Source organism: Salmo salar, chromosome ssa26, assembly GCF_905237065.1.
Source record: "Salmo salar chromosome ssa26, Ssal_v3.1, whole genome shotgun sequence".
Classification (NCBI taxonomy): Eukaryota; Metazoa; Chordata; class Actinopteri; order Salmoniformes; family Salmonidae; genus Salmo; species Salmo salar.
The window spans coordinates 50,854,139-50,873,756 of NC_059467.1; the positions used below are offsets into that span (position 1 = coordinate 50,854,139).

Consider the following 19,618-nt stretch of genomic DNA (forward strand, 5'->3'; position numbering starts at 1 on the left):
ACTACATAGACCTGTTTATTAACACGTCCACTACCCACCCAACTCACCTGACTACATAGACCTGTTTATTAACACGTCCACTACCCACCCAACTCACCTGACTACATAGACCTGTTTATTAACATGTCCACTACCCACCCAACTCACCTGACTACATAGACCTGTTTATTAACATGTCCACTACCCACCCAACTCACCTGACTACATAGACCTGTTTATTAACACGTCCACTACCCACCCAACTCACCTGACTACATAGACCTGTTTATTAACACGTCCACTACCCACCCAACTCACCTGACTACATAGACCTGTTTATTAACGTGTCCACTACCCACCCAACTCACCTGACTACATAGACGTATTCAGTAAGATGTCCACAGACCAAGCTAGCCTGGATCCACATAACGAGAGTCTAACACCATTTAGCAGCAGCAGTAATGCATTTAACATACAACAGCCACTTGCTTCCTCAGTTTAACTCAAGAATATTCATTTATTTTCTTACTGAAATAAGTATTATTCATTATCTACATAGAAAAAGGTTAAGTGATTTGTTCATGTGTGTTTCAGTAAGAGGGGTGATTTGTTCATGTGTGTTTCAGTAAGAGGGGTGATTTGTTCATGTGTGTTTCAGTAAGAGGGGTGAACAGGGTCTGGATGGCTCCTAGGAAGCCCTGGTCAATCTTCACAGCCATCTGCTGAACTGGAGCCTCTACAGCATCTGTTCTAATACTCTGCAATTCCAACATCAAGTAGACATGTTTCAACTCCATTATTTCCTCTTTCCTGGCTGGTTATGTCTTTCTTCTAACAACAGGGGGCAGTATTTCACATGTTTACACTACAGTCCATTCTTCTAACAACAGGGGGCAGTATTTCCCATGTTTACACTACAGTCCATTCTTCTAACAACAGGGGGCAGTATTTCCCATGTTTACACTACAGTCCATTCTAACAACGGGGGGCAGTATTTCCCATGTTTACACTACAGTCCATTCTAACAACAGGGGGCAGTATTTCCCATGTTTACACTACAGTCCATTCTTCTAACAACAGGGGGCAGTATTTCCCATGTTTACACTACAGTCCATTCTTCTAACAGGGGGCAGTATTTCCCATGTTTACACTACAGTCCATTCTTCTAACAACAGGGGGCAGTATTTCACATGTTTACACTACAGTCCATTCTTCTAACAACAGGGGGCAGTATTTCCCATGTTTACACTACAGTCCATTCTTCTAACAACAGGGGGCAGTATTTCCCATGTTTACACTACAGTCCATTCTTCTAACAACAGGGGGCAGTATTTCACATGTTTACACTACAGTCCATTCTTCTAACAACGGGGGGCAGTATTTCCCATGTTTACACTACAGTCCATTCTTCTAACAACAGGGGGCAGTATTTCACATGTTTACACTACAGTCCATTCTTCTAACAACAGGGGGCAGTATTTCACATGTTTACACTACAGTCCATTCTTCTAACAACAGGGGGCAGTATTTCACATGTTTACACTACAGTCCATTCTTCTAACAACAGGGGGCAGTATTTCCCATGTTTACACTACAGTCCATTCTTCTAACAACAGGGGGCAGTATTTCCCATGTTTACACTACAGTCCATTCTTCTAACAACAGGGGGCAGTATTTCCCATGTTTACACTACAGTCCATTCTTCTAACAACAGGGGGCAGTATTTCACATGTTTACACTACAGTCCATTCTTCTAACAACAGGGGGCAGTATTTCCCATGTTTACACTACAGTCCATTCTTCTAACAACAGGGGGCAGTATTTCCCATGTTTACACTACAGTCCATTCTTCTAACAACAGAGGGCAGTATTTCAGTACAGTCCACTACAGTACAGTCCACCTCCTCGTTCTCCTAAACCCCAGAGCAGAATACTGGCAGCTCTTATTATCTCTAAAATATCATGAGTACCATCCCCCCTATAATCATGAGTGCCAGCCCCCATTTATCCTGAGTACCAGCCCCCTTTAATCATGAGTACCAGCCCCCTTTAATCATGAGTACCAGCCCCCTTTAATCATGAGTACCAGCCCCCTTTAATCACGAGTACCAGCCCCCTTTAGTCACGAGTACCAGCCCCCTTTAGTCACGAGTACCAGCCCCCTTTAGTCACGAGTACCAGCCCCCTTTAATCACGAGTACCAGCCCCCTTTAATCACGAGTACCAGCCCCCTTTAATCACGAGTACCAGCCCCCTTTAATCACGAGTACCAGCCCCCTTTAATCATGAGTACCAGCCCCCATTTATCATGAGTACCAGCCCCCTTTAATCACGAGTACCAGCCCCCTTTAATCATGAGTACCAGCCCCCATTTATCATGAGTACCAGCCCCCTTTAATCACGAGTACCAGCCCCCTTTAATCATGAGTACCAGCCCCCATTTAATCATGAGTACCAGCCCCCTTTAATCATGAGTACCAGCCCCCATTTATCATGAGTACCAGCCCCCTTTAATCACGAGTACCAGCCCCCTTTAGTCACGAGTACCAGCCCCCTTTAATCACGAGTACCAGCCCCCTTTAATCACGAGTACCAGCCCCCTTTAATCATGAGTACCAGCCCCCTTTAATCATGAGTACCAGCCCCCTTTAATCATGAGTACCAGCCCCCTTTAATCATGAGTACCAGCCCCCTTTAATCATGAGTACCAGCCCCCTTTAATCATGAGTACCAGCCCCCTTTAATCACGAGTACCAGCCCCTTTAATCACGAGTACCAGCCCCCTTTAATCACGAGTACCAGCCCCCTTTAATCACGAGTACCAGCCCCCTTTAATCATGAGGACCAGCCCCCTTTAATCACGAGTACCAGCCTCCATTTATCATGAGTACCAGCCCCCTTTAATCACGAGTACCAGCCCCCTTTAATCATGAGTACCAGCCCCTTTAATCATGAGTACCAGCCCCCTTTAGTCACGAGTACCAGCCCCCTTTAGTCACGAGTACCAGCCCCCTTTAATCACGAGTACCAGCCCCCTTTAATCACGAGTACCAGCCCCCTTTAATAATGAGTACCAGCCCCCTTTAATAATGAGTACCAGCCCCTTTTAATCATGAGTACCAGCCCCCTATAATCACGAGTACCAGCCCCCTTTAATAATGAGTACCAGCCCCCTTTAATCACGAGTACCAGCCCCCTTTAATAATGAGTACCAGCCCCCTTTAATCATGAGTACCAGCCCCCTTTAATCATGAGTACCAGCCCCCTTTAATAATGAGTACCAGCCCCCTTTAATCATGAGTACCAGCCCCCTTTAATCACGAGTACCAGCCCCCTTTAATCATGAGTACCAGCCCCCTTTAATCATGAGTACCAGCCCCCTATAATCATGAGTACCAGCCCCCTTTAATCATGAGTACCAGCCCCCTTTAATCACGAGTACCAGCCCCCTTTAATCATGAGTACCAGCCCCCTTTAATCACGAGTACCAGCCCCTTTAATCACGAGTACCAGCCCCCTTTAATCACGAGTACCAGCCCCCTTTAATCACGAGTACCAGCGCCCATTTATCATGAGTACCAGCCCCCCTTTAATCACGAGTACCAGCGCCCATTTATCATGAGTACCAGCCCCCTTTAATCACGAGTACCAGCCCCCTTTAATCATGAGTACCAGCCCCCTTTAATCATGAGTACCAGCCCCCTTTAATCACGAGTACCAGCCCCCTTTAGTCACGAGTACCAGCCCCCTTTAATCACGAGTACCAGCCCCCCTTTAATAATGAGTACCAGCCCCCTTTAATCATGAGTACCAGCCCCCCTATAATCACGAGTACCAGCCCCTTTAATAATGAGTACCAGCCCCCTTTAATCACGAGTACCAGCCCCCTTTAATAATGAGTACCAGCCCCCTTTAATCATGAGTACCAGCCCCCTTTAATAATGAGTACCAGCCCCCTTTAATAATGAGTACCAGCCCCCTTTAATCATGAGTACCAGCCCCCTTTAATCATGAGTACCAGCCCCCTTTAATCATGAGTACCAGCCCCCTTTAATCATGAGTACCAGCCCCCTTTAATCATGAGTACCAGCCCCCTTTAATCATGAGTACCAGCCCCCTTTAATCATGAGTACCAGCCCCCTTTAATCACGAGTACCAGCCCCCTTTAATCACGAGTACCAGCCCCCTTTAATCATGAGTACCAGCCCCCTTTAATCATGAGTACCAGCCCCCTTTAATCACGAGTACCAGCGCCCTTTAATCATGAGTACCAGCGCCCTTTTCTGTCCACTTCAACCAGCCCCTCAGAGGCATCTGCTTGTGTGTCTGTAGTTACCGTCTGTTGGTCAATGTGTGTTTCAGCAGCTGGGGTGAACAGGGCCAGGTGTCTGGTTCTGCAACTGTCTGTGTCCCTAACTCTAGCTGTGCCCCTGGCCGTGTCTGTGTCCCTGGCCGTGCCTCTGGCCGTGCCCCTGGCCGTGTCTGTGTCCCTAACTCTAGCGTGTCCCTGGCCGTGCCCCTGGCCGTGCCCCTGGCCGTGCCCCTGGCCGTGCCCCTGGCCGTGCCCCTGGCCGTGCCCCTGGCCGTGTCTGTGTCCCTGGCCGTGCCTCTGGCCGTGCCCCTGGCCGTGTCTGTGTCCCTAACTCTAGCTGTGTCCCTGGCCGTGCCCCTGGCCGTGCCCCTGGCCGTGTCTGTGTCCCTGGCCGTGCCTCTGGCCGTGCCCCTGGCCGTGTCTGTGTCCCTAACTCTAGCTGTGTCCCTGGCCGTGCCCCTGGCCGTGTCTGTGTCCCTGGCCGTGCCCCTGGCCGTGCCCCTGGCCGTGTCTGTGTCCCTGGCCGTGCCTCTGGCCGTGTCTGTGTCCCTAACTCTAGCTGTGTCCCTGGCCGTGTCCCTGGCCGTGTCCCTGGCCGTGTCCCTGGCCGTGCCCCTGGCCGTGCCCCTGGCCGTGCCCCTGGCCGTGTCTGTGCCCCTGGCCGTGTCTGTGCCCCTGGCCGTGTCTGTGTCCCTGGCCGTGCCCCTGGCCGTGCCCCTGGCCGTGCCCCTGGCCGTGCCCCTGGCCGTGCCCCTGGCCGTGCCTGTGTAGGTCAGTTACCTTCTGTTTGTCCACATGTGATTCAGCTGCTGGAGCGAACAGGGCCAAGATGGCTCCCAGGAATCCCTGGTCAACCTTCACAGCCATCTCCTGGACCAGTACCATGAAGTACCTTTAACACAGATCACAGTATAACTACTGGGTCAGAGAGACTGGTGAAGGACTAACCCTGAACTAAATATCAAATCAAGGACTACGTCTCTACCTATAAAAAAAGAAGGAAAAAGAAGTGTACACTAAAAGGAAGTGCGTACACTAACAGTGCAGGGGGGTAGAAGCAGGAAGTGTGTACACTAACAGGAAGTGCATACACTAACAGTGCAGGGGGGTAGAAGCAGGAAGTGTGTACACTAACAGGAAGTGCGTACACTAACAGTGCAGGGGGGTAGAAGCCGGAAGTGTGTACACTAACAGGAAGTGTGTACACTAACAGGAAGTGCGTACACTAACAGTGCAGGGGGGTAGAAGCAGGAAGTGTGTACACTAACAGGAAGTGTGTACACTAACAGGAAGTGTGTACACTAACAGTGCAGGGGGGTAGAAGCAGGAAGTGTGTACACTAACAGGAAGTGCGTACACTAACAGGAAGTGTGTACACTAACAGTGCAGGGGGGTAGAAGCAGGAAGTGTGTGCACTAACAGGAAGTGTGTACACTAACAGTGCAGGGGGGTAGAAGCAGAAGACTCACTTGAACTGCATGACCTGACTGTGTTGGTTAAACCTGGTGATGATGCTGACGTCCATAAAAGGCTTTGGTTCTGAGGATGAAAGACACAGAGAACACCATTACTCACACACACACACACACACACACACACACACACACACACACACACACACACACACACACAGAGGAGGCCGCAGTTACCTGAGTCCAAAGCGATGGACTTTGGAGGAGGAACAGGGTGGAACACAATGGGAAAGATGGCTCCAGTAAGCTGGTTGTCTACCTGGAACAAACACCGTAAAAACAAGGGTTTAATATCACTACAGATACACACACACACCGTAAAGACAAGGGTTTAATATCACTACACACACACCGTAAAGACAAGGGTTTAATATCACTACAGATACAGACACACACCATAAAGACAAGGGTTTAATATCACTACAGATACACACACACACCGTAAAGACAAGGGTTTAATATCACTACAGATACACACACACACCGTAAAGACAAGGGTTTAATATCACTACACACACACCGTAAAGACAAGGGTTTAATATCACTACAGATACACACACACACCGTAAAGACAAGGGTTTAATATCACTACAGATACACACACACACCGTAAAGACAAGGGTTTAATATCACTACAGATACACACACACACCGTAAAGACAAGGGTTTAATATCACTACAGATACAGACACACACCATAAAGACAAGGGTTTAATATCACTACACATACACACACACACCGTAAAGACAAGGGTTTAATATCACTACAGATACACACACACACCATAAAGACAAGGGTTTAATATCACTACACACTACAAGGGTTTAATATCACTACATCACACATACACTAAACAAGGGTTTAATATCACTACAGATACACACACACACCATAACAAGGTTCCACACACACCGTAAAGACAAGGGTTTAATATCACTCCAGATACACACACACACACACACACACACACACACACACACACACACACACACACACCATAAAGACAAGGGTTTAATATCACTACAGATACACACACACCGTAAAGACAAGGGTTAGTGTGTAGTATATGTAGGGGTTAGTGTGTAGGTTTAGGGGTTAGTGTGTAGGTGTAGGGGTTAGTGTGTAGTATATGTAGGGGTTAGGGTGTAGATTTAGGGGTTAGTGTGTAGGTGTAGGGGTTAGTGTGTAGTATATGTAGGGGTTAGGGTGTAGGTGTAGGGGTTAGTGTGTAGGTTTAGGGGTTAGTGTGTAGGTTTAGGGGTTAGTGTGTAGTATATGTAGGGGTTAGGGTGTAGGTGTAGGGGTTAGGGTGTAGTATATGTAGGGGTTAGTGTGTAGTATATGTAGGGGTTAGTGTGTAGTATATGTAGGGGTTAGGGTGTAGGGGTTAGTGTGTAGGTGTAGGGGTTAGGGTGTAGGGGTTAGGGTGTAGGTTTAGTGTGTAGTATATGTAGGGGTTAGGGTGTAGTATATGTAGGGGTTAGGGTGTAGGTTTAGGGGTTAGTGTGTAGGTGTAGGGGTTAGTGTGTAGGTGTAGGGGTTAGTGTGTAGGTGTAGGGGTTAGGGTGTAAGTGTAGGGGTTAGTGTGTAGGTGTAGGGGTTAGGGTGTAGGTTTAGGGGTTAGGGTGTAGGTGTAGGGGTTAGGGTGTAGGTGTAGGGGTTAGTGTGTAGTATATGTAGGGGTTAGGGTGTAGGTTTAGGGGTTAGTGTGTAGGTGTAGGGGTTAGTGTGTAGGTGTAGGGGTTAGTGTGTAGGTGTAGGGGTTAGTGTGTAGTATATGTAGGGGTTAGGGTGTAGGTGTAGGGGTTAGTGTGTAGGTTTAGGGGTTAGTGTGTAGGTTTAGGGGTTAGTGTGTAGGTTTAGGGGTTAGTGTGTAGTATATGTAGGGATTAGGGTGTAGGTTTAGGGGTTAGGGTGTAGGGGTTAGGGTGTTACCTGTAGCCAGTGTAGCTGGGCCCGGAGACTTCTCTGATGAGGCGACTGTTTAAACTCCACCTGAATCCCGGACAGGAAGTTCCTCCTGATAGTACTGGAAAAGGGCTGACGCATCACCATGGGAACCTTCCCGAAGTTCACCTGCATGGGTAAAGAAGGTAAATATTCACATCCGTTTCCCCTACTCCGCTTCCCCTACTCCGCTTCCCCTACTCCGTTTCCCCTACTCCGTGTCCCCTACTCCGTGTCCCCTACTCCGCGTCCCCTACTCCGCGTCCCCTACTCCGTGTCTGTTTCCTCTATTCCAGTGGATCCCAAACTTTTTTAGTCCCGAATCCCTTCAAACATTCAACCTCCAGCTGTACCCCCTCTAGTACCAGGGTCAGTGCACTCCAGCTGTACCCCCTCTAGTACCAGGGCCAGTGCACTCCAGCTGTACCCCCTCTAGTACCAGGGTCAGTGCACTCCAGCTGTACCCCCTCTAGTACCAGTGTCAGTGCACTCCAGCTGTACCCCCTCTAGTACCAGGGTCAGTGCACTCCAGCTGTACCCCCTCTAGTACCAGGGTCAGTGCACTCCAGCTGTACCCCCTCTAGTACCAGGGTCAGTGCACTCCAGCTGTACCCCCTTCAGTACCTGGGTCAGTGCACTCCAGCTGTACCCCCTCTAGTACCAGGGTCAGTGCACTCCAGCTGTACCCCCTCTAGTACCAGGGTCAGTGCACTCCAGCTGTACCCCCTCTAGCACCAGGGTCAGTGCACTCCAGCTGTACCCCCTCTAGTACCAGGGTCAGTGCACTCCAGCTGTACCCCCTCTAGTACCAGGGTCAGTGCACTCCAGCTGTACCCCCTCTAGTACCAGGGTCAGTGCACTCCAGCTGTACCCCCTTCAGTACCAGGGTCAGTGCACTCCAGCTGTACCCCCTCTAGTACCAGGGTCAGTGCACTCCAGCTGTACCCCCTCTAGTACCAGGGTCAGTGCACTCCAGCTGTACCCCCTCTAGTACCAGGGTCAGTGCACTCCAGCTGTACCCCCTCTAGTACCAGGGTCAGTGCACTCCAGCTGTACCCCCTCTAGTACCAGGGTCAGTGCACTCCAGCTGTACCCCCTCTAGTACCAGGGTCAGTGCACTCCAGCTGTACCCCCTCTAGTACCAGGGTCAGTGCACTCCAGCTGTACCCCCTCTAGTACCAGGGTCAGTGCACTCCAGCTGTACCCCCTCTAGTACCAGGGTCAGTGCACTCCAGCTGTACCCCCTTCAGTACCAGGGTCAGTGCACTCTCAAATGTAGTGTTTTTTGCCATCATTGTAAGCCTGCCACACACACTATACCATACATTTATTAAACATTAGAATGAGTGTGAGTTTTTGTCACAACCCGGCTCGTGGGAAGTTACAAAGAGCTCTTATAGGACCAGGGCCCTAATAATAATATAATAATAATCAATAATTTTCTTCTTTATTTAGCCATCTTACATATAAAACCTTATTTGTTCATCGGAAATGGTGAATAACTCACCACAGGTTAATGAGAAGGGTGTGCTTGAAAGGATGCACATAACTCTGCAATGTTGGGTTGTATTGGAGAGAGTCTCAGTCTTAAATCATTTTCCACACACAGTCTGTGCCTGTATTTAGTTTTCATGCTAGCGAGGGCCGAGAATCCACTCTCACATAGGTACGTGGTTGCAAATGGCATCAGTGTCTTAACAGCGCGATTTGCCAAGGCAGGATACTCTGAGTGCAGCCCAATCCAGAAATCTGGCAATGGCTTCTGATTAAATTCACCGCTTGTTGCAATTTCAATGAGGCTCTCTTGTTCAGATATCGGTAAGTGGACTGGAGGCAGGGCATGAAAGGGATAACGAATCCAGTTGTTTGTGTCGTCCGTTTCGGGGAAGGTACCTGTGTAATTGAGCACCCAGCTCACCTCAGGTGCTTCGCTAAATCACATTTGACGTTGTCCGTAAGTTTAAATTCATTTGCACACAAACAAAATCTAACAATGATGGAAAGGCCTGTGTGTTGTCCTTGTTAATGCAGACAGAGAAGAGCTCCAACTTCTTAATCATAGCCTCAATTTTTGTCTCGCACATTGAATATAGTTGTGGAGAGTCCCTGTAATCCTAGATTCAGATCATTCAGACGAGAAAAAACATCACCCAGATAGTCCAGTCGTGTGAGAAACTCGACATCATGCAAGCGGTTAGACAAGTGAAAATTAAGCTCAGTAAAAACTAAGCTCGTCTCTCAATTCAAAAAAACTTGGCAATAATTTACCCCTTGATAACCAGTGCACTTCTGTATGTTGTAAAAGCGTTACATGGTCGCTGCCCATATCATTGCATAGTGCAGAAAATACACGACAGTTCAGGGGCCTTTTGCTTTAACAAAGGGAACCATTTTCACTGTAGTGTCCAAAACGTCCTTCAAGCTGTCAGTCATTCCCTTGGCAGCAAGAGCCTCTCGGTGGATGCTGCAGTGGACCCAAGTGGCGTCGGGAGCAACTGCTTGCACGCGCGTTACCACTCCACTATGTCTCCCTGTCATGGCTTTTGCTCCATCAGTACAGACACCAACATGAGCAGCAGCTACGATTGGCTACATACGGACCGTTAGTGGAATTCCCGCGAGAGAGTAACGGTGAATGTGATTGGATGTTAATTATTTGACTAGGCTACCTGTATTTGACATTGTGTTGTTATTTAGCTGAACACTAGATGGTTTCATTTTAGTTTTGGCAGTGAAACGAGGCGACTCAGGTGAGGAAAAAAACCTCACCCAAATGTATAGCCCCGTTGGAAAATATAAATGGATAATTATTATAATTATAATAAATATAATCATTATAATTTAAAAAAATGTGTATCACATTTTTATTTAGCGTACCCCCGACGGCATTGCGCGTACCCCTGGGGTATACCTGCTTTATTCTGATAGATGGTTTGGGTTCTAGACATCTCTAATAAAACAGATCAGATGGTTTGGGTTCTAGACATCTCCAATAAAGCAGATCAGATGGTTTGGGTTCTAGACATCTCCAATAAAGCAGATCAGATGGTTTGGGTTCTAGACATCTCTAATAAAACAGATCAGATGGTTTGGGTTCTAGACATCTCCAATAAAGCAGATCAGATGGTTTGGGTTCTAGACATCTCCAATAAAGCAGATCAGATGGTTTGGGTTCTAGACATCTCCAATAAAGCAGATCAGATGGTTTGGGTTCTAGACATCTCTAATAAAACAGATCAGATGGTTTGGGTTCTAGACATCTCTAATAAAACAGATCAGATGGTTTGGGTTCTAGACATCTGCAATAAAACAGATCAGATGGTTTGGGTTCTAGACATCTGCAATAAAACAGATCAGATGTTTTGGGTTCTAAACATCTCCAATAAAACAGATCAGATGGTTTGGGTTCTAGACATCTCTAATAAAGCAGATCAGATGGTTTGGGTTCTAGACATCTCCAATAAAGCAGATCAGATGGTTTGGGTTCTAGACATCTGCAATAAAACAGATCAGATGTTTTGGGTTCTAGACATCTCCAATAAAGCAGATCAGATGGTTTGGGTTCTAGACATCTCCAGTCTAGAATAATCCTATATATTTTGGGACCTAACCCATGTTAACAAACTGTCTGGTTCTGCTAAATCCAGATCAGTGTGATAAACTGGTCTCACCCAGGACTCAAACGTTCAGTCGATGCCCCCCCTTGTGTCGCCGTAATGCCCTCTAAAACAAAATGGATGCCTTGCGGCCAAAGTGGCCGTAATGCCCTCTAAAACAAAATGGATGCCTTGCGGCCAAAGTGGCCGTTGTGCCCTCTAAAACAAAATGGATGCCTTGCGGCCAAAGTGGCCGTAATGCCCTCTAAAACAAAATGGATGCCTTGCGGCCAAAGTGGCCGTTGTGCCCTGTAAAACAAAATGGATGCCTTGCGGCCAAAGTGGCCGTTGTGCCCTCTAAAACAAAATGGATGCCTTGCGGCCAAAGTGGCCGTTGTGCCCTCTAAAACAAAATGGATGCCTTGCGGCCAAAGTGGCCGTTGTGCCCTTGGGCTGAATAATTAATTCCAATTCCAAATCCCTTCTCCCGGCTGCCAATCAGCGTATCCTCCTCCGAACCAACTCTCAGTCACAGTGTGATGGTTATACCTCTAAGTTGGTCTCCAGCTTGACCCAGCCGGGCTCAGGTGTGCCCCCAGCCAGGTGTTTCTGGTAGGCCTTCTCCAACAGCCTGATGTTCCTCTGGTTGAAAGACTTCCAGCGGTTCTTAGGCCTCATCTCCCACACCACACCAGAACTGAAACCAACAGGCATATGGAACATTACCGTTCAGAACAATACCTTCATTAACATCTGAGGGACCAACTTTTACACAAGGCTCTGTACGTCTGTGACTATGGTTGGGTGTCTGACTGGCTGTATTTGACTGACTGACTGGGTGTGTGTGTGTGTGTGTGTGTGTGTGTGTGTGTGTGTGTGTGTGTGTGTGTGTGTGAGAGTCTGACTGACTGACTGTGTGTGAGTCTGACTGACTGACACTGTGTGTGTGTGTGTGTGTGTGTGTGTTTGAGACTGACTGACTGACTGTGTGTGAGTCTGACTGACTGACACTGTGTGTGTGTGTGTGTGTGTGTGTGTGTGTGTGTGTGTGTGTGTGTGGTACTTTACCTGGTGATGCCGACATATGCGATCTCCTGGCGGTTGTCATTGTTGATGAGTGACAGGCCAAGGTTCTGCAGCGACACGTTCACTTCCTGTTGGAACTGCTCCAGCTCCTCCGCCTGCCGCGCCTTGGTCACCACGGCAACGTCCTCGGTGAAGAGCAGCACGCGCTGGCGACCATCCAGGAAGGACACCCAGTGGACCTGGGATAGACCGTCGTACGCAAACTGACCACACTCATCCTGTATGGGGGGGGGGACACAAGGAGACAGACAGACAAGCAGGCAGGAGACAGACAGACAGACAGACAGACAGACAGACAGACAGACAGACAGACAGACAGACAGACAGACAGACAGACAGACAGACAGACAGACAGACAGACAAGCAGGCAGACAGGAGAGAGAGAGATACAGAGACACAGAGAGACAAATCAAATCCTATGTCACATGAGCCGAATACAACAAGTGTAGACCTTACAGTGAAATGCTTACTTACAAGCCCTTAACCAACAGTGCAGTTCAAGACAGAGAGACAGACGAGACAGAGAGATACACAGAGAGAGAGATACACAGAGAGAGAGACAGAGAGAGAGATGCACAGAGAGAGAGAGAGACAGAGAGAGAGATACACAGAGAGAGAGATACACAGAGAGAGAGACACAGAGAGAGATACACAGAGAGAGAGAGAGACAGAGAGAGAGATACACAGAGAGAGAGAGAGACAGAGAGAGAGATACACAGAGAGAGAGATACACAGAGAGAGAGAAACACAGAGAGAGAGACACAGAGAGAGAGAAACACAGAGAGAGATACACAGAGAGAGATACACAGAGAGAGATACACAGAGAGAGATACACAGAGAGAGAGATACACAGAGAGAGAGAAACACAGAGAGAGAGAGACACAGAGAGAGAGAGACAGAGAGAGAGAGACACAGAGAGAGAGAGACAGAGAGAGAGAAACAGAGAGAGAGAGACAGAGAGACACAGAGAGAGAGAGACACAGAGAGAGACACAGAGAGAGAGAAACAGAGAGAGAGAGACACAGAGAGAGAGAGACAGAGAGAGAGAAACAGAGAGAGAGAGACACAGAGAGAAACAGAGAGAGAGACACAGAGAGAGAGACACAGAGAGAGAGAGAAACAGAGAGAGAGAGACACAGAGAGAGAGAGAAACAGAGAGACATACAGACAGACAGACAGAGAAAGAGTTGGTTCTGTACTATCCGTTTCCATATCTTTATCTTAGCTCCTCAGTTGGCATGGCTGGGTGTGTTACCTTAACCAGGTCCAGTTCTCCACTGCTGTGCTCCTGGCACTTCCAGCTGAGTTTGCGGACCCCTGCAGGGTTGTCCCAGGCAAACCTCTGGGCTTCTCCTGGATTCAGCGCTCTGCTCTCTGTAGAACCACTGGGGATCAACAAGTCAAGGTCAAACGCAGATGAAGAAGTCCAACTAAACACAACTCAGGGTCCTCCACTTGTCACGGCCAGAGGGGAAAAAGCAGCCCTATGTTACAACAGGAATTCAAATACTGGATTGTAAGGGTTAGGGCTATGGGTTAGGGCTATGGGTTAGGGCTATGGGTTAGGGCTATGGGTTAGGGCTATGGGTTAGGGCTATGGGTTAGGGCTATGGGTTAGGGCTATGGGTTAGGGATATGGGTTAGGGCTATGGGTTAGGGTTATGGGTTAGGGTTATGGGTTAGGGCTATGGGTTAGGGCTATGGGTTAGGGCTATGGGTTAGGGATATGGGTTAGGGATATGGGTTAGGGATATGGGTTAGGGATATGGGTTAGGGATATGGGTTAGGGCTATGGGTTAGGGTTATGGGTTAGGGCTATGGGTTAGGGCTATGGGTAGGGCTATGGGTTAGGGATATGGGTTAGGGATATGGGTTAGGGATATGGGTTAGGGCTATGGGTTAGGGTTATGGGTTAGGGTTATGGGTTAGGGCTATGGGTTAGGGCTATGGGTTAGGGATATGGGTTAGGGATATGGGTTAGGGATATGGGTTAGGGCTATGGGTAGGGCTATGGGTTAGGTCTATGGGTTAGTGCTATGGGTTAGGGATATGGGTTAGGGATATGGGTTAGGGATATGGGTTAGGGCTATGGGTTAGGGTTATGGGTTAGGGCTATGGGTTAGGGCTATGGGTTAGGGCTATGGGTTAGGGATATGGGTTAGGGATATGGGTTAGGGCTATGGGTTAGGGCTATGGGTTAGGGCTATGGGTTAGGGATATGGGTTAGGGATATGGGTTAGGGCTAGGGTTAGGGATATGGGTTAGGGCTATGGGTTAGGGCTATGGGTTAGGGCCATGGGTTAGGGATATGGGTTAGGGATATGGGTTAGGGATATGGGTTAGGGATATGGGTTAGGGATATGGGTTAGGGATATGGGTTAAGGGTTAAGGGTTAGGTTCAGTCTAACCTCTGTCTGTAGGTGATGGTAACCCAGGGTGTGTGGTTGACTATGAGAGCTGGAGCAGCTCCATCATAATAGTCAGTGAAGCTGATCACAGTAGAGTTGTCTGAGATGTTCACATCGACTATCACACCTCCATACTACAGACAGGAAGAGAGGTCACAGTTGATAAGAACACCTCCATACTACAGACAGGAAGAGAGGTCACAGTTGATAAGAACACCTCCATACTACAACAGACAGGAAGAGAGGTCACAGTTGATAAGAACACCTCCATACTACTACAGACAGGAAGAGAGGTCACAGAACACCTCCATACTACAGACAGGAAGAGAGGTCACAGTTGATAAGAACACCTCCATACTACAGACAGGAAGAGAGGTCACAGAACACCTCCATACTACAGACAGGAAGAGAGGTCACAGAACACCTCACACAGTTGATAAGAACACCTCCATACTACAACAGACAGGAAGAGAGGTCACAGTTGATAAGAACACCTCCATACTACAACAGACAGGAAGAGAGGTCACAGTTGATAAGAACACCTCCATACTACAACAGACAGGAAGAGAGGTCACAGTTGATAAGAACACCTCCATACTACAACAGACAGGAAGAGAGGTCACAGTTGATAAGAACAACATTGGAAAGTTGCATCTGATATTTCAAGGCCATTGCAGACAGACAACAAAGGTAATGACTTGTAAATGAGAATGTGTTCTGTAGTCAGTGAATGAACCTGTTAACTTCTATGGGCTAGGTGGGACGCTTGTGTCCCACACTAGTCAACAGCCAGTGGAATCGCGTGGCGCGAAATACAAATACCTCAAAAATGCTATAACTTCAATTTCTCAAACATGTGACTATTTTACACCATTTTAAAGACAAGACTCTCGTTAATCTAACCACATTGTCCGATTTCAAAAAGGCTTTACAGCGAAAGCAAAACATTAGATTATGTCAGGAGAGTACCCTGCCAAAAATAATCACACAGCCATTTTCAAAGCAAGCATATATGTCACAAAAACCAAAACCACAGCTAAATGCAGCACTAACCTTTGATGATCTTCATCAGATGACACTCCTAGGACATTATGTTATACAATACATGCATGTTTTGTTCAATCAAGTTCATATTTATATAAAAAAACAACTTTTTACATTAGCCTTTGATGTTCAGAACTAGCATACCCACCGCAAACTTCCGGTGAATTTACTAAATTAGTCATGATAAACGTTCACAAAATACATAATTATTTTAAGAATTCTAGATACAGAACTCCTTTATGCAATCGCGGTGTCCGATTTTAAAATAGCTTTTCGGCAAAAGCACATTTTGCAATATTCTGAGTACATAGCTCGGCCATCACGGCTAGCTATTTTGACACCCACCAAGTTTGGGGCTCACTAAACTCAGAATTACTATTAGAAAAATTAGATTACCTTTGCTTTCTTCGTCAGAATGCACTCCCAGGACTTCTACTTCAACAATAAATGTTGTTTTGGTTGCAAATAATCCATAGTTATATCCAAATAGCTCCGTTTTGTTCGTGCGTTCAGGTCACTATCCGAAGGGTGACGCGCGAGCGCATTTCGTGACACAAAATGTACAAATATTCCATTACCGTACTTAGAAGCATGTCAAACACTGTTTAAAATAAATTGTTATGCTATTTTTCTCGTAAAATAGCGATAATATTCCAACCGGGCAACGTTGTATTCATTCAAAGGCTGAAAGAAAAAAATGGAGTAGTCTTGTGAACGCGCATCTCAGTCTCACTGTCCCTAGGCTGACCACTCACAAACTCTGCTGCTGTTCTTTGCCCAGAGACAGCAGACACCTCATTCCACTTTCTGGCGGCTTTAGAGAGCCAATGGGAGCCTTAGAAAGTGTCACGTTACAGCACAGATGCTGTATTTTCGATAGAGATGCAACAGAAGGACAACAAATTGTCAGACAGGGCACTTCCTGTATGGAATCTTCTCAGGTTTTGGCCTGCCATATGAGTTCTGTTATACTCAGACACAATTCAAACAGTTTTAGAAACTTTAGAGTTTTTTCTATCCAAATCTACTAATTATATGCATATTCTCGTTTTTGGGCAAGAGTAGTAACCAGTTTAAATCGGGTACGTTTTTTATCCGGCCGTGCAAATACTGCCCCCTAGCCCCAACAGGAGGGTAAATCAGGTCAGTGAATGAACCTGATTTACGTACCCGATTTAATCTGGTTATTACTACTGCCCAGAAACTAGAATATGCATATAATTATTGGCTTTAGATAGAAAACACCCTAAAGTTTCTAAAACTGTTTGAATGGTGTCTGTGAGTATAACAGAACTCATATGGCAGGCAAAAACCTGAGAAGATTCTGTACAGGAAGTGCCCTCTCTGACCATTCCTTGAGCTTCTTGACTCTTTTTATTGAAAACTTAGGATCTTTGCTGTAACGTGACACTTCCTACGGCTCCCATAGGCTCTCAGAACCCAGGAAAAAGCTGAATGATGTCGAGGCAGCCCCTGGCTGAATAACATTAGCGCGTTTGGATAGTGGTCAGTCAGAGTACTATGAGACTGAGGCGCGTGCACGAGGCGACCCCATGTTTTTATTTTCTCTCTCTTTGTACTAAAACACAGATTCCCGGTCGGAATATTATCGCTTTTTTACGAGAAAAATGGCATAAAAATTGATTTTAAACAGCGGTTGACATGCTTCGAAGTACGGTAATGGAATATTTATAATTTTTTTGTCACGAAACGCATCGTGCGTGTCACCCTTCTTTACACTTCGGATAGTGTCTTGAACGCACGAACAAAACAGAGGATATTTGAACATAACTATGGATTATTTTGAACCAAACCAACATTTGTTATTGAAGTAGAAGTCCTGGGAGTGCATTCTGACGAAGAACAGCAAAGGTAATAACATTTTTCTTATAGTAAATCTGACTTTGGTGAGGGCCAAACTTGGTGGGTGTCTAAATAGCTAGCCCTGTGATGCCGGGCTATCTACTTAGAATATTGCAAAATGTGCTTTCACCGAAAAGCTATTTTAAAATCAGACATAGCGAGTGCATAGAGGAGTTCTGTATCTATAATTCTTAAAATAATTGTTATGTTTTTTGTGAACGTTTATCGTGAGTAATTTAGTAAATTCACCGGAAGTTTGCGGGGGGTATGCTAGTTTGAACGTCACATGCTAATGTAAAAAGCTGTTTTTTGATATAAATATGAACTTGATTGAACAAAACATGCATGTATTGTATAACATAATGTCCTAGGTGTGTCATCTGATGAAGATCATCAAAGGTTAGTGCTGCATTTAGCTGTGGTTTTGGTTTATGTGACATTATATGCTAGCTTGAAAAATGGGTGTCTGATTATTTCTGGCTGGGTACTCTGCTGACATAATCTAATGTTTTGCTTTCGTTGTAAAGCCTTTATGAAATCGGACAGTGTGGTTAGATTAACGAGAGTCTTGTCTTTAAAATGGTGTAAAATAGTCATATGTTTGAGAAATTGAAGTAATAGCATTTCTAAGGTATTTGAATATCGCGCCACGGGATTCCACTGGCTGTTACGTAGGTTGGACGATTTCGTCCCACTGACCCTAGAGAAGTTAAAGGAGGGTAAATCAGGTCAGTGGTATGAACCTGTTAAAGGACGGTAAATCAGGTCAGTGGTATGTGGTGCATCTCCAGGGACACTGACCTGGTCCATGCCCAGCAGGGTGCCGTTGTCCTGCTTGTTGAAGAAGAAGGACTTGGACTTGGAGTTGGAGCCCACTACCCTGACACACAGCTTCCCTGTGATCAACTCTGGCCAGAGGGGCAGGCACTGGAAATACAGGGGAGACAACAGCCAGTCAGAGGGGAGACAACAGTCAGTCACAGGGGAGACAACAGTCAGTCACAGGGGAGACAACAGTCAGTCAGAGGGGAGACAACAGTCAGTCAGAGGGGAGACAACAGTCAGTCAGAGGGGAGACAACAGTCAGTCAGAGGGGAGACAACAGTCAGACAGAGGGGAGACAACAGTCAGTCAGAGGGGAGACACAGGGGAGACAACAGTCAGTCAGAGACAGTCATGCACAGACAGAGGAACACGCTCATCATACGTTCATGATTACGTTCACACACACACGCACACGGTCGGTCCCCACCTCTGTAGAGGAGATGTAGTGCCACTTCCTGTTGACGCTGCCCTCCTCTGTCTGCACCTCTCCCACCTCCAGCTCGTAGGAAGACTTGTTGACCAGCGTGAAGAACGGACTCATGGTCACCATCTTGGTCAGGTTGAAACTACTCATCTGAATGCTGACGCCAACCTACAACACATGACTTGTACTGTCAGACTGAGCGTCCTCACAACCTCGGCTGTACGGTTAAAAAACCCAGAACGTCATAGTTGTGGGTTTGAGTCCTGCATGAGTCACTGAATGTGTTCACTGTAAGTCACTTGGATAAAACATTATATGCTAAATAAAAAAAGGTACATTCTTTGTGTATGTTGTCATTTTCTCACCAGATAGTCCATGGTGTTGGCAGGGCATCTGACACACCCATAACTCCCCACCGTATCCAATGAGAAGCCATCAGACCAGGAACTGGTGGACACACAGAGCTGCAGCTGTAGAAAGACAAAACACCCAGCGTTACTGAGAGAAGCAGCTGATCTAAGAGAGGAAGAAACAAAACTACTTTAAAGATGCTGTCTGTTAGAGACGAGTGTTTCTCACACCTCTCCTCCAGGAATCCCAGACATTTCCACAAGTGTGTTGTAATCCTTGAACTGACACACCTGATTCAACTACGAATGAA

At 46.8% G+C, this 19,618-nt stretch overlaps 1 protein-coding gene across 6 annotated transcripts in view; it reads right to left on the reverse strand.

Moving 5' to 3' along the window:
• vps13c (vacuolar protein sorting 13 homolog C) overlaps positions 1-19,618 on the reverse strand; it is a 225,915-nt gene that overhangs the window by 44,501 nt on the left and 161,796 nt on the right. For all 6 annotated transcript variants that reach the window (XM_045709067.1, XM_045709065.1, XM_045709066.1 and 3 more), the window contains 11 exons: positions 19,323-19,427; positions 18,961-19,125; positions 18,510-18,635; positions 14,802-14,935; positions 13,649-13,778; positions 12,376-12,611; positions 11,857-12,004; positions 7,700-7,840; positions 5,941-6,022; positions 5,761-5,830; positions 5,072-5,183 (listed from right to left, as the gene is read on the reverse strand). In XM_045709067.1, coding sequence (XP_045565023.1) covers positions 5,072-5,183; positions 5,761-5,830; positions 5,941-6,022; positions 7,700-7,840; positions 11,857-12,004; positions 12,376-12,611; positions 13,649-13,778; positions 14,802-14,935; positions 18,510-18,635; positions 18,961-19,125; positions 19,323-19,427 — 1,449 coding nt within the window. The remainder of the gene's footprint in view (positions 1-5,071; positions 5,184-5,760; positions 5,831-5,940; positions 6,023-7,699; positions 7,841-11,856; positions 12,005-12,375; positions 12,612-13,648; positions 13,779-14,801; positions 14,936-18,509; positions 18,636-18,960; positions 19,126-19,322; positions 19,428-19,618) is intronic.